General features: G+C 48.9%; 1 protein-coding gene across 4 annotated transcripts; it reads right to left on the minus strand.

Moving 5' to 3' along the window:
• Window positions 1-278: 278 nt before the first annotated feature.
• On the minus strand, window positions 279-3,754 carry LOC136508512 (bifunctional nuclease-like). 4 transcript variants are annotated; one of them, XM_066503197.1, is made up of 10 exons: window positions 3,524-3,747; window positions 2,985-3,434; window positions 2,716-2,889; window positions 2,529-2,578; window positions 2,368-2,424; window positions 2,215-2,280; window positions 2,057-2,131; window positions 858-973; window positions 679-770; window positions 279-561 (listed from the first exon to the last, which is right to left on the minus strand). In XM_066503197.1, exons 2-10 carry the CDS (start codon window positions 3,325-3,327, stop codon window positions 506-508), a joined length of 1,029 nt encoding a protein of 342 aa, XP_066359294.1. In that variant the 5' UTR covers window positions 3,328-3,434; window positions 3,524-3,747; the 3' UTR covers window positions 279-505. The 4 variants fall into 4 exon arrangements, with proteins under 4 accessions (XP_066359294.1, XP_066359293.1, XP_066359295.1 ...); XM_066503196.1 differs by having other exon boundaries at window positions 2,985-3,384; window positions 3,524-3,746; XM_066503198.1 differs by having other exon boundaries at window positions 867-973; window positions 2,985-3,754.
• Window positions 3,755-15,351: the final 11,597 nt, after the last annotated feature.

Consider the following 15,351-nt stretch of genomic DNA (forward strand, 5'->3'; position numbering starts at 1 on the left):
GCGCCTCCACTGCGATGTCCACACCGTCGCCGGACTCCACTGCTACTCTACATCGACACCATGGCCAGCTCCTCCACCAAGCCTGCCGATGGTCTGTAACGCCTCTCCACTCTCATCCTCACTCTCTATCTCTCAGTTTTAGTTCATGTTCTAGGATTTACTATATCCTAAATACAAGTTTATACTTGCTAGATCTACTCCTAGTGATCTTAAGTTCTATTACCTATAAGTTCCCACCCCTTTGTTGCAAAAGTACTTATGGGTTCCCACACCCTTCGTTGCCTAAGCAGGTAAGCCCAACCAAACGGGGCTTCTTAGAATCCAGAATTATACTATCCGTGTGTCTATACATAAAGTCTGTAGGTATTTACATGGTGCTTCTTAGATGTTTGCCGAAGCTTCATGTGCTTCAGCAAAAGGCCTCCTATGTACACCCCCATCAAGGCCTAGCAAGTTGAATTGTGCACCCATCTGTGGATGTTTCATGTATAATGGCCTGGGCCTGCTATATTGCGTTCTTTTTCTTTGACCGCAACGTGAAAAGTTGGTCTCTGTATTGAGCTGGAAAAAAAAATAATAGGAGGAAGGAGATCAGTCGATTAGAAGGATTACTCAAAGTAAAACTGAAAAGAAAAACAGTCTTTAACATTGCAGTTGTGCAAGTCCGCAGGAGCTCACCAGCATCTTTGTAGCGTTCTTCCACTGCAGCGATGAGCATATTCCGGACCAAATCAAACTCTTGGGCCTCACTGCAATGTTGGTCATCAGGCCTGCAAAGTGGAATGGTTGCAGTTGCAGAGTTTAAGAAGACACTTGTCCATACAGGAATATATAAAAAACAGAATTTGTATGTCTACCTGTCAAACCTTGTGATTTGAATGTCGTCAGAGCCTACGTAACTCTCAGCCGCCTTTGGTTGTACGACTTTCAATCCATTGTTATATGCAATACGCCTGTTAACTTGTATAGGGACCTATGGATGAACCACCAAATTGGAATAAGTACCTTACCCAATGAGCAATAGAACAACTTACAGAATTTGTCTGCATATATTATACTAGTGCATCAACTCGTTTAGAATCTTAGGAGATAAAAGTATTATATGTTGCTGTTCAATACCTATGACTAATAAAAATTACTTATATTAATTTACATGTTTTTTTTTCTGTTTGTTCATTTTCTAACACAATCAGCATAATAGATACTCTTTAGTCACTGCTCAGTTATGATAAACTTCTCAACTACTGTTTAATATGTTTTTTTCATTTATATCCATATTTTTTATCCATTGCAAGACACTTTTGTGTCTTTTGCATGTAGTTGAAATAGACCATAGCGGCTCTTGACCTTGTTGCAACATGTGTCTTTTATTGTCATGACTCATGAATCTAGATTTTGATTTTCAAATTTAATCTAATTCGTTGCTATAGATTTTTTTTTATCCTCAAGTTAAGCTGAAACTTCTTTATTAACTCTCCTTTTGTTTCTTTTTTTTGTTGAAAATAAGAATTTTAGGTCGTAGACTGCACTCTAAGTACTAGAGTGACATGACGGTTATTTAAAATCTGCACCGTGTCACTTAAGATCTGCAACAGAGCTTCAAGTAATATCTAAGATCGGGTATCGGTGCTAACCTCAAGAGAATATTAATATTTTTCATAATCATTGTTTACCCGAAAAAAAATCTCTAGCGCATATGGTGAGAATTAAGGGGAAGACTCCGTTAGGTCTGTAATTAGTAATAGTAAGATTCCTAAAAGAGGAATTTATCTATCCATATCATTGTATTGGGATCATATCATCCCCCAACAGCAAGGTTTATAGCATCAAAATCAGAATAGAACGGGGAGGTTGCTTTGCTGACCAATCAAAGGAATCATGTTGTTTTGATTCTCCAATTGAATGGTTTATAGTTTATACTCAAACGAAGTATATATAATTTACATGGTCACTAGGCCAAAAAGATACAAGGTAAACCTTCAGTATCAGCAATAGGTGTGGTCCACACACAAATATTGTCATCTGGTACTGAAAAGTAAATGAAGCAAATGCATACCTTGCAACGGAAAGCAATGTTGATAGCATCCGATGGCTTGAGGTCGAAACTAATAGTATCTTGGTCATTCCCAATCTGGTGTCATGTTGACATGCTTTTTTTTCAGACCAATAAACTAAAAGGATTGTTTATGTGATATAACTTGGGATTGCAATTACCTTTGCAAGATATAGTCGAGAATAGTATGCGTCATGGACCATTTCTGTAATCCGCACCAAACGCACCTGAAAAGCAGAGTACGTGGCCAAAGTGATCGGTGAGGCAGCATATCGAGCAGCAATGCAATGGTTTTTTTTTTTTCTCCAACACACCTCATATCCCATCCTTGCAGTCATCTCCAATACCACATTATAGATAGTTGGCCTTGGCTAGAAAGAGTCGAAGAAATAGCAATGTCAGTGCAGTTTAGACACACCATGCTTATGAGCACCTATATACAGAAGTTTGTGCAGTAACTAAATCCAGCTCTTACAATTCGGATGTTCCGAAGCGCAGCCAGCAACATGATGCTCGGCGTCTCCACTGGGGAGGAGGAAGAGGAAGGTAGCACGTGCAAGCAACAAGATTAATTAGAAACAAAAGAATCTGCTGCCAACAGCAATTAATGACGTCAATGAGGAATTATTCATCCAAGCAGCAAGCAAGGAACTGGTACGTACTGACGATGATGGGGAGCAGAAGGTCGCTGCCGTCTTCCATCTTGAGCACAATCGCGTGGTGCGGCGCCGAGTCCCGGAGCCTGAGCACTCGAGGGTTGTTCTGCACGCATCTCAGGTTCTTGCCGTCGCGCATCTTGATGACGAAACCGCCGTCCGACATGCTCCTGAGTTCAACTGCGGCAAGCAAGCACGGATTTTGTTGAGCACCAGACAAGCAATGGACGTGTTGTGCTCCTAATAATGCTGAAATAAAAGAGATGGATACCAACCGGCCTCCATGACGCTGGAGTCGACGAACTCCTCCCCGCTGGCGTCGAAGTCCGCGGCGGCGGCGCCGTCGCCGTCGCCGTCGGAGGAGGAGCCGCCGAGGGTGCAGCGAGCCGGCCAGCCGATGGTCCTCCCGTGCCCGTGCCGCTGCTGCAGCGAGGAGAAGAACCTACGGGTCGTCGCCTGCAGCCCAGCGCAAGCGCTTCCGGTTCCTCTGAGGCGCACGCGCCGGAGCAGCTGGAGGTGTCCGCTGACCCTCGCGTCGGCGACGGAAGCCGCCGCAGCGCCCGTGACGGGGGCGGCGGCGTGGTAGCGCGGGAGCACGGCGCCGTTGATGATGTCCATCGTCGTTGTCCCCCGGACCGGAATTTAGTTTCGCCCGAGAGAGAGTGATCTGAGTAGCTGTGGACGGACGCCGCCGGGTAAGAACAACCAAGAAATCGGCGAGCTAGCTAGCATGACAAGATCGAGCATGGAAGAAATGGAAGAGGATATAATACGTGCAAAGTGCCAAAGTGGATGGATGCATATGCATGAGTACCTCAACGCGACGATCAACTCTCCATGGAGATCAGAGCATGATGGTGCAGGAGCTGCTTTGATTTGTTGGCGTGGACTGCAGCAGCCAGCAGGTGTTTGTTGGCTTCCTGTTCAGTGTTCAGTCAGTGCTCGCAACGCTTTGCTCAGAACCTCACATGTAGTAGACTTATCCAAAAACCCGGGAGATATTTTCTTCAACGGACGGCATGCATAAAAGGGGATGGATCGGAGATATTCAAGCCTTGCTTTTTGTGATTTTAACGAGCAGTGAATGAAACAAGAGATATCTCATAGAGAGAAGAGATGAGGTCTGGGTCTGCAGTCTGTATGTATAAGAGATAGAAAGACAAAACTGAGCGGTCGTACCTGACTGAGGTGGTGTTTAAATCCAGGCCAGGCCGTGTCATATGGGTATTACACAAGAGTGTTTAATAGTAATAATAAAATAAATTATAGAAGTTCTCCGAAATCCACGAAACGAATTTATTAAGCCTCATTAATTCATCATTAGCTTTATTGTAGCACCGTATTGTCAAATTATGGATTAGGTAGGCTTAAAAAATTCATCTCGCAAATTAGCCGTAATCTGTACAATTAGTTATTTTTAGTCTATATTTACGATACGATAGGGACTAAACTTTGAAACTAAACAAGCCCTGACGAAGCGAAAAGGAGATACGGATACCTCTTGTCAGTTGTCACCTTCATCGGCGACGAGCCGACTCCGATCCAACCCGGTGGCCTGTGTCAGCCTGAAATGTTCCGGCCAAGAAACTCTCAACCTCACGTACTGAGAATACAAGCACGATGAACACAGGGTATTTTTTTGGTGCTGTGCAAACTGCAGCAGCTTTTCTGTTTATGCTCCTCTATTATTTGTATCTAATTACAGAGAAGACTTCAACGGAAAGAAAATGGTGGCCGGGCTTTGCTCGCACCAACCGACATTCGTGGCCATGAACCGCACTACTGCATGTGCCATCCCACACGCCCAGTCCACGCCACGATCCTACAGAAATGGTACAAAGACGCGCTCGGGAGGAAAGAATCCAAAGCCGAGCTCTACGCTAACAGAACGCTAACTGAACTTAACTGAAAATGAAAGCAAAACGAACTGAACTCAGACTTACAGTTAAGACTCACATTTCACCCCCTAAGTCTGAAGTTCCTTGCCGACGTTGACGACACCAAGCTGAACACGTAGCTCACAGAAACGATCTCGTGCTAGCGGCTTGGTCAGTATGTCGGCGAGCTGCTCTTCAGTGCGGACGTGCTCAACATCCATCCTCCCATCACCAATGCATTCGCGGATAAAATGATATCGAACATCTATATGCTTACTTCGATCATGGTAGACAGGATTCTTACTGAGAGCAATGGCAGATTGACTGTCCATCTTCAACAGGAAGGCAGCACGCTCTTCACTCTTCAATTCTGACAGAAGCTGCGCCAACCAAATTCCTTGACAAGCTGCCGTCGTCCCTGCTATATACTCTGCTTCACAGGAGGAGAGGGCGACAACTTTCTGCTTCTGGGACTGCCAAGTTACTGGGCACGATCCAAGAAAGAACAAAACACCTGTGGTGCTCTTCCTTGAATCAATGTCTCCTCCCATGTCAGCATCACTGTAACCGAGCAGCTTCACATCTGCTCCAGTACGTCTGTAATAACAGCCATAATCCAGTGTACCTGAGATGTAGCGCAGAATTTTCTTCACTGCATTGAGGTGCTCAGTTGTTGGAGTCTCCATGAATCTGCTGATATAACCCACGGCGAAAGCTATATCAGGCCGTGTGTGCACTAAGTATCGCAGGCATCCAACAATCCCACGGTACTCAGTGGCATTCACCATCGGAGCCGTGCTGTTCTTAGACAACTTCAGCCGTGGCTCCATCGGGGTGTGACAGGGGTTACAACCTGCCATCCCTGCACGCTCCAGTATCTTCCGTGCATACGCTGCCTGTGAGAGCTTGATGCCCCCTGCTCCCTGCTGCACTTCAATGCCTAAGTAGAAAGAAAGTAGACCAAGATCGCTCATTTTGAACCTGGAACTCATCTGCTTCTTGAACTTGGCAATCTCGTCGGCGTTGTCCCCGGTGATGACGAGGTCGTCGACGTACACGCCCACTAGCAGACGCGATGAGCCCATGCCACGGGCATACACTGCATGTTCCGACACGCTGTGCTCAAAACCGAGGGCCACCAACGTCTCGTCGAGCTTTGCATTCCATGCGCGCGGAGCCTGCCGAAGTCCATAGAGCGCCTTGTGGAGGCGCAGCACCTTGTTCTCCTCTCCCGCGACGGCAAAGCCAGGAGGCTGCTTGACGTAGACTTCCTCCGTCAGCACGCCATTCAAGAACACGGACTTCACGTCCATGTGATGCACTGACCACCCCTCCTGAGCGGCCAGAGCAAGCAGCAGACGCACAGATTCTATCCGTGCCACAGGCGCGAACACCTCTTCAAAGTCCACGCCCTGCTGCTGAACATATCCTTTCGCAACAAGGCGGGCTTTGTGCTTGACAACCTCGCCGGCGCTGTTCTTCTTCAGCTTATATACCCACTTCAACCCGATCGGACGATGACCAGGAGGAAGCGGTACTAGCTGCCAGGTTTGGTTGTCTTCAGTAGACGCCATTTCCTCCAGCATGGCACGCCTCCACGGGGCTTCCTTCTGAGCCTCTGCAAATGTGCCTGGCTCGTTCTCGATCTGAAGGTGGAGCTCAGCTGCAACTGTGCGTGCAGCTAGGACAAGCTGTCGCACAGCCAGCCCTGGCGGGGTTGCCGGTCCAAGGACACTGTCCATGGAGCGGAAACGAGGCTCGAAGTCGTCGTTGTCGGCGTCCAGGTACTCATCAGCGTCTGGAGGAGGCGACACGAACTCCACCTCTGGAGCTGCTGTCGGCGCAGGTGTGGCTGGAGATGACGCTGGCGCGGCAGATGGCTCATGGTGCGCGTCCGCGCCAGGCTCTTCAAAGAACCCTGGTGCGTCCAGCGACACCGGTGACTGGACCCACCCGCCAGCATCTTCCTCCTGCTCTTGTGGCTCGATGACGAAGTCAAAGCCATTGACCCTGGACGGATCCGAGTCACCCCAGCTCCATGCTGCAGCCTCGTCGAAGACAGCGTCTCTGGACACGACCGCACGCCGAGAGGCAGGATCGTAGAAGCGCCATGCCTTCGCCTCGGGTTCGTACCCGATGAACACCACAGGCACTCCGCGGTCCTCCAACTTGCTTAGACGTGGCTTCGTCGACTTGATGTAGGCCACGCAGCCGAAGGTCCGCAGGAAGTGTACGCCAGGACGCCGTCCGTGCCAAGCCTCGAACGGTGTCATGCCGTCAACAGCTTTGGTGGGGGCGCGGTTCAGCAGGAACACGGCAGTCGCCACTGCCTCGCCCTAGAACGATGCCGGCATGTTCCGGCTCTTCAGCAAGCTTCTCGCCATCGTGATCACGGACTGATTTCGGCGCTCCACTACCCCGTTATGCTGAGGGGTGTAGGGCGCCGTGCGCTGCCTCTGGACTCCATGCTCGGCGCAGTACTCCTCGAACGCGACGGAGGTGAATTCGCCGCCGTTGTCAGTGCGTAGAACACGCAGCCGACGGCCGGACTTCACCTCCACCTGTGCCTGGAACTTGCGAACCGCGGCGAGCGTGTCGCTCTTCGCGGCAAGCAGCACACACCACATGTACCTGCTCTTGTCATCAACCAGCAGGAGTATGTAGCGCTTACCCCCGGGTGTTTGCGGCGAGATTGGGCCACATAGATCTCCATGGACCAAGTCGAGGACGCCTTCAGCTCGTCGCTTCGCCTGCGATGGGAACGGGCTATGCTTCAGTTTGGTGGTGACGCAGTCTGCGCAGAACTGGTGCACGTGGTCGACGGGAGGCAGTCCGTGCACCATGCCGCGCTGCTCCAACTTCCGGAGGGCATCGAAGTGCAGATGCCCGTAACGTTCATGCCACAGCCACGCGCTGTCGGATGTGCGCGCGGCCAGGCAGAGCGGCCGGGCGATCTTGACGCGCAGGAGGTACAGGCGGTTGGTCGAACGGTGGATGCGCATGATCAGCCGTCCCTTGTTGTCGCGGATTCGGAGAAGCCCGTTCTTGGAGTGGATCTCGCAGCCGCCTTCCTCGAGTTGACCATAGCTGATGATGTTGGTTGTAAGCCTGGGGATGAAATACACCCCCGTGAGTGGCAGGTGCTCACCAGTCTTGCCTTCGAAGAGGACGGTGCCGGACCCCTCGATCGCCACCTCGGAGCCATCGCCGAATTTGACGGTGCCGCGGACGGAGGTGTCGATGTCGACGAACGCGTCCCTGCAGCCCGACATGTGGTTCGTCGCTCCACTGTCCAGGTACCAGACGCCGTCGTCGCGCTCGGTTGAGCCATCAAGCTTCGCGAGCACCTTTGCCTCGATGACGCGTAGCGGCGGGGAAGAAGTGGATCGGACTCCGCCAGTCTGTGCGAGCGGCGCGTTGGAGGAGACAGAGGCGTGAGCCATCAGCAGAGTCGGCTCGTCGTCCTCGTCAGCTTGCGCCATATGGGCCTCCTCCTTGGGCTTGCTTCTGCAATCTTTGGCCCAGTGGCCAGTCTTACCGCAGCGTACACATTGATCCCGGTTGGGCTTCCTTCCGCCGGCCGGCTGCCCTTTCGTGCCATCACGCGGTGCGGAGCCGTCGCTCTTGCCGCGTCCGCGGCCACGACCACGGCCGCCGCGCTTCTTGCCGCTGGAGCTCGACGCCGCACTGCGCCCGGAGCTGTCCTGGTCTCGGCAAGCCTTGCGGCGCGCCTCCCAGTCTTCCTCGGTGAGAAGGAGACGCCCCATGGCGTCCGTGACGGACTTCTGCTTGCCGCGGTCCTCGAACACCCGAAGGCGCCCGATTACGTCCTCGATCGAGATGGTGCGGAGGTTGCAGAACATCTCGATGGAGACGGCGGCTTGGGACAGCTTCTCCGGCACTACCTGCAGCAGTTTCTTAACTACCTCGGATTCGGAGATGTTGTCGCCGAGGGTGCGCAGGTTCGTGGCGAGAGTGGTGATCCGCACGCCGAAGTCGCTGACGGTTTCCCCATCCTTGAAGGCGAGGTTGCCGAAGTCGCGGCGGAGCTGCTGCGCGGTGGCGTCGCGCGCACGCTCGTCGCCGACCCGGAGGATCTTGATGGCGTCCCATGCCTCCTTCGCCGTGCGCCGGACAGCGAGTGCGTTCCAGAGTTCCTGCGGTACGGACCGCAGGATGCCCGCCATGGCCACCCGATCGTCGTGGTAGTCGTCCTCGTCAGGATCGTCGTCGATGGCGTCGACGACGACGTCCCATACTCGGAGCGTCTGGAAGTTGACCTCCATGACCAACGCCCACTCGGGGTAGTTGGATCGCGTGAGCATCGGCCACGCGACGCTCGCGGACGGACGCTCCACAATGCGCTCCAGGACGCGCGACCCGCTGCGGGCGCGAGAGCGGCGAGTGTGCGAGCGGCCTCGGCGGCGGCGCGGCGAACGCGATGGAGTAACCTCCTTCTTCTTCGACGGAGACTCGGACATGGCGCCGGCGGCGTGATCTCGGCTCTGATACCAAATGTCAGCCTGAAATGTTCCGGCCAAGAAACTCTCAACCTCACGTACTGAGAATACAAGCACGATGAACACAGGGTATTTTTTTGGTGCTGTGCAAACTGCAGCAGCTTTTCTGTTTATGCTCCTCTATTATTTGTATCTAATTACAGAGAAGACTTCAACGGAAAGAAAATGGTGGCCGGGCTTTGCTCGCACCAACCGACATTCGTGGCCATGAACCGCACTACTGCATGTGCCATCCCACATGCCCAGTCCACGCCACGATCCTACAGAAACGGTACAAAGACGCGCTCGGGAGGAAAGAATCCAAAGCCGAGCTCTACGCTAACAGAACGCTAACTGAACTTAACTGAAAATGAAAGCAAAACGAACTGAACTCAGACTTACAGTTAAGACTCACAGCCTGGCCGTCTGCTGATGCAATACAAACCTCGGCGAAGACATTGTCACGAACAGGCTGTGGGCGCGCGCGCGCGCGTTCCATGCCGCCCTGGCACCGGCGCGGCAGGCATTGCTCCGCCGATCCTGCCGTGCGCTGCGCACGCACGACAGAAAAAAAACGCGCCCAACACCAGCTTGGTCCAAAGTTTTCCTCGATCGGTCCCCCGCCGGACATGCCGAGCCTGGGAGGTCCAGCTAGCGTGCCGCCGGACATGAAGATGAGCTGAAACAGGAGCGCGCCAAGGGAGCAGGCAGCCACGCACGCACACGTCGCCGGCCTTGAACGCGATCCGGTCCGGCGATGGCCCAAGAGGCCACGGCGCCCCAAGTCTATCCGCGTCCAGCCTGGCTGGCGGGTCAGAGCGACGGAGCCCCACACCCCCACCCCGGGCCCCCGTCGGCTCCACAGCACGCGTGGACCGCTCCGCCGTCGTTGCTTGGACACGCACACACGGATACCGCCACGTCCTGGCCCACTTATCGTGTTGGGCCTAGTAGTACCTTCATCAGGTTGCGGCCTAGTAGCACAGGAGAGAAAAGTTTTTTTTTCATTGCCTCTCACCTGCTCCCTCCATTTCAAATTTCAAATTATAATTATATATATATATATATATATATATATATATATATAATAAAATTGACGTATCAAGAAATCAAAACGACTTATAATTTAGAATGGAGTGGGTATCAATTTATCATCGTACTCAGGACGAGTATGGACGAGCTGTTCAGCTAATAGTTTTTGTGGCTGATAAGCCGATTGATGCTGTTTTATTGTGAAAGAAAAACACTAGCGAGTTTTATTGTGATAAGTTCAAGCGAACATGGCCTTATATCCAAGAGATTGACAGTGACAAAACTTTCCTCGGTTCATTCTCCTTATACAAAGGTAGAGCCGTAGAGGGTCGAATGGCGATGCTCATATCCTAGCGAGTTCTTTGTAGGAGAATACAGGGCGTCATGTGTGGCTTCTTAGACCGCCCGATTGTATTTGTATCAACTTTGCTTCTGTGTACACTATATGCAAACTTTGTTTCCTAAACAAGGACTATCAGCGTAGTGATCCTAGAAAATGGAGTACCAGTGCAATTCTAGCACAGTGTCATGGTTTAGTATATCTTAAGTTCGATCAATTATAGATAAAAATGGTATCAATATTTATGATATTAAATAAATATCATAAAACTAATTACGAAATGTATTTTCATAATAAATTATTTTGGAGCCGTAAATGTGAATAGTATTCCCTAGAAATTTGGTTAAACATGAACCACTTTTGATTTTACGTAACCCGTAGTTGCATTCTTTTCTAGACAGATGGAGTATCAGCATGGGCCCATTGTGTTTCATTGTAGTCTATATTTCCTCTTTAAATTCTAACAAATTATCTTTCTCAAAACCTTTAATACCTCCTTGCCTTTGCCTACACTAGAGGTGGTTTCATCAAATTTTAAATAAAACATGTAAAAACCCGCCAAGGCTTTTAAACCACAAAATATGCCTCTAAAATTCTGAAGAAACATTGAGATAGTTTGGACAAGAGAAACACAGAGAAAAATATTTAAAGCCCATAAACATAGACGCTAACTAGATTTAACTATAAAAAACAGGAAAAAATCTAGAAAATCTGAAATTTTCTCAAAACGTTCTAATAGATGTCCAAACGTGTTTTGCAAACTTTCCATGACAAAATCACGCGGTGAAACTAGCAAACACGGATACATTCAACATCAATTATTTTTATTCATCCTGGTTGGAAGAGGCCATGCCACCTGAGAGGGAAATGCATTAGTTAACTTAAAAACCTAATGGTCTTTCAAACCTACTTATCAAAGCCTATGTAGGATATTATCTAGATATGCACTAAAATTTTGTTAAGTGTTTGTTATCTCTGTTTAAAAGAGTTTTGCACCTAAGGCTTCAATTCTATTGACAGCCTAGCAAGGTAGACTAGGGCCATGTTTAGATTGCAAAAAATTTCAAACCGATGAATAGTAGCACTTTCGTCTTATTTGGTAAATATTATCCAATCGTGGACCAACTAAGCTCAAAAGATTCATCTCGTGATTTTCAACTAAACTGTGCAATTAGTTATTTTTTTTACCTATATTTAATATTCCCTGCAAGCGGCTAAAAATTGATGTGATGAAGAGAGAGTAAAAAAACTTAGAATTTGGAGGTAATCTAAACCAGGCCTAGAAAAAGGTCAAACACACATCGAGGAATGCAAGTAAATGCAGAAAGCTAAATGAATCCGAGAATGCAAACTCTTGCATCAACTTTTTCCCGAGGTATTGAGAAATTAAACTCGCATTTTCCTCTAGTCCTTGAGCGTGTTCGGCTGGTTGGCTGGCTGGCTGACCAGCCCACTCACATGGGCACTGTTTACATGAACAATGTCTTTCAGCTAGAACAATATTTTTTTCTTACAATAATTCAGCCGGAACAGTATTTTGATTTATTAACCATCCAGCCGAACACTCCCCTTATTGAAGACCCTCGTAAAGATGTCCTTGCTAGAGCAAAAAAAACTTCATATTTCGTCCATGGACCTTGCCCACGCACAAATAGGTCTTCGTGTGATCTTCTTCGGATCGCTCTCCGTTGTATTTACTATCGAGTTTTTGACCAAAATTTTTACGAGCCTCATCTCCCTTAGTACGACAGCGGCTGCTGCACACGTTAGAAGGTGAAGGTCTCATATTCGAATCCATGACATGCACACGCAAAAGCAACGACAATCTAAGTGTGGATAAATCATTTTAAAACAATATGGCTGATCTTTTGGACCATCCTTAAAAATATATTTTTAGGGATAATTATATCGGAAATGTTGTGGTCAGGGCGTCCGATCGTCTGGATATTTTCATTCGCGGGCCGCGACACTAGCCTAACGGCCCAACAGTCTTATCCTCTCGTCCACTCACCTCTAACCATAGCATGTTGTCTCCATTCTCTAGAAGGCTCTTCACCGCGCCGCAACCATGCCCCACCACGACCGCGCTCCGCATGCCGCCGCAGTGTTCTCCATGGCGTCCCTGGGGCTGCCGAATGGCATCTCTACCGCGCCCGAGAGTGGCCACCCGCCTTCCTCTATCTCCATCGCGCCTCCTGTCCGCCGCGGGCTTCTCTAGCGTGTGGATTACCTTCTCCACCGGAGCGGTGATAGCTCGCGCCAGATCAGCCGTGGCCTTCTCCACCAGAGCATCTTCTACATCAGACCTGTCACGACCTTCCTCACCAGAGCGGCGAGCTCCGCGCACACCAACGAGTTGTACTCCAATGAACTCCACATGCCGATGAGCCTTCATTCTCCCAAGCAGCAAGGAGATGTTGTGCTGAAAGCACATATTGTAAACATATATTTCAAGTGTCTCAGATGTTTCAAAGGTATGTTCTAGTGTTTCATATGATGTTGCAAAAGTAGATTGGGATGTTGCAAATGTTGCGATGGCTATACACGTACGTTGCAAGAGTTTGTTCAAAATCTGTTTTATCTGGATGTTGCAATAGTTTTATCTGGATGTTGCAAAAGTAGATCTGGGTGTTGCATATACATGCATGTTGCAAGCGTATGTTTCAAGTATTTCAGGTGTTTCATAATATGTTGCAAGCGTTTCATCTGGATGTTGCATACGTTTGCAGTGGCTACACATGTGTTTTCAAGTTTTTCGGTGTTTTGCATGTGTTTCAGATGTATGTTGCAAGTGTTTCAACTGTTTCAGACGTATGTTGCAAGTGTTTCATCTCGATATTAAAAAAATAAATATGGTGTTGCACATGTTGTAATGGGACCCACCCACCGCAGCCGCCCGCCTCAGCTGCTGGGCGCAGCCATGGGCCACCGTGCGGGTGCTTGAGGCCGGCAAATGCATCCGCGACGTGCATCCATAGGCGGGGCAGGTGACTGGGACCCACGTGGCATTCCCGCGTGCAAGCGTGGGCGCGCGGCGGTCAAGCGAAGCAGAGCGAGTGCGATGGTAGGGCAAGAAGCAGCATGGGGTCCACGCGGTGGGGCACGCGAAAACAAACAGCGTGGGCTCCACTTCTTACGCAAGCGGCACCGTCCGACGCTAGCGCTCCGGAACATAGTCTAGATGCTAGCAAATCCGTAATTATATATACAACCGCTTCTACAAATGCTTTGTTTAGGTAACCTTGTGTAGGGAGTACGGTACATAAATTGTTTTGGAGAAATCATTTATGCGGAGGTTGATCTTATGGTCTGTCCTTAGACGGTTCCGTACCTCTGCTTCATTTCTTGATTGATGTTCCTGCATAGATGTGGTTGCGAATTCCTCTGTAGAAGTTGTTTTTTACCGCGGCTAAGCATTGCGAATTCCGTCTATATAGTAGTGCAGATCGTGAACGCTAAAACCATATAACATGAACCGGCATCTGGCACCGAAGAGTGTACTTATACAAATGTATATATTCGCTACTAGTTCAGAACCAAGAATCTTGTGCTAGTTCTTTGACATCTGACATCTCTCTTCTAAACTCGGCGCGCATAAAACCCACAAAGTCAGAATTTGCTTCGCCAATCAAGAACCAAAAAAAAAAAAGTCAGCACGGCAGATCCGGGAAGATGCTCTGTCACTGCACGCTGAAATACGGAGGCCGTTGAACTCATCGATCGGGGGACTAAATTAAATAAACTACTGAGTTACTACCTTAATTTACCACTGCAGACCACATGCATGGCGCTGTCTGTTCATTCGTAATATAAACAAAATTAACAAACAGGTTTCAAACCCCTCGATCGCTCCGTTGCCGACCCAGTTTCTTCAACGCTTGCAACCGGACGCTCACGCCATCTCCGGACGGACCTCGAGGCTGAAGAATCTGCTGGGGGGAGCTGCAATGCAGCCATTCCGAGACGACAGGTAACGAGCGAGAGCGACCCAGCAAGGGCTTGCATGGCGGACACGGACTTGTGAGCGAGCGCAAGCCAACAAGATCCCTGGGACTCTGGGAGCTCCGCCATGCCCCTGCTTCTCTACACTCTACGCTACGCAGCGCAAGCCATGGGGTCAAACAGACAAGTGCTGCTGTGCTACGACTAGGATATGCTGTGTCTGTGACTGTGACTGTGACTGTGACTGTGACTGTACTTATGTACTAGACGGCGAGTAGAATTTTCCTTTAGGCAAATGGATGGCAGTGACTAGTAGGGGATTTTACTAGTGGCAAGGCAAATGGGCGCTGGTGATTGGTAATTAGTAGTTGGAAGAGAGATTGGAGATGGACATGGACATGTGGTGGACCAGAATCAGCAGGTTCCATCCCTCATTCAAACTCAAATCTTTTTTTGGGCATCTTGGCTTGTGTTATGTCACCTTCCTACTTTCTCCGTTTTTTTTACAGTATTAACTTCGTCCTAAATCAAACATTCGTATCTTGGACCATCGATTTCAAAAAGATTATATGGGTTCATGACGTAAGGTTTATGCTTTTAGATCACTATGAGAAATACTTTCGTAACATATAATTCATATAAGTTGTGAGACTCTAAGTGGTGTACTCCTGGCTGCCTGTTTTGAAAATATGTAAATTTGTAAATAGCTCATTCTTTCATTTAATGAAAAAGAAAAAAAAAATAGGTAGAGGACTCCCCTGCTAATTTGGTCAAAAAAATTGATGGTTAAAGATAGTAAAGTTTGACTTAGGACAAAGCTAACAAGACATGTAAAAAAAATAGAGGGAGTAACTTTGATCATCAATGGATTGGGAGCGTAAGCTTAACATTGCATTATTGAGATCTGTCGAGCAATACTTTAATAATATAAGATAACAGTTGATAATATAAT

This window comes from Miscanthus floridulus, chromosome 15 (assembly GCF_019320115.1).
Source record: "Miscanthus floridulus cultivar M001 chromosome 15, ASM1932011v1, whole genome shotgun sequence".
NCBI lineage: Eukaryota > Viridiplantae > Streptophyta > Magnoliopsida > Poales > Poaceae > Miscanthus > Miscanthus floridulus.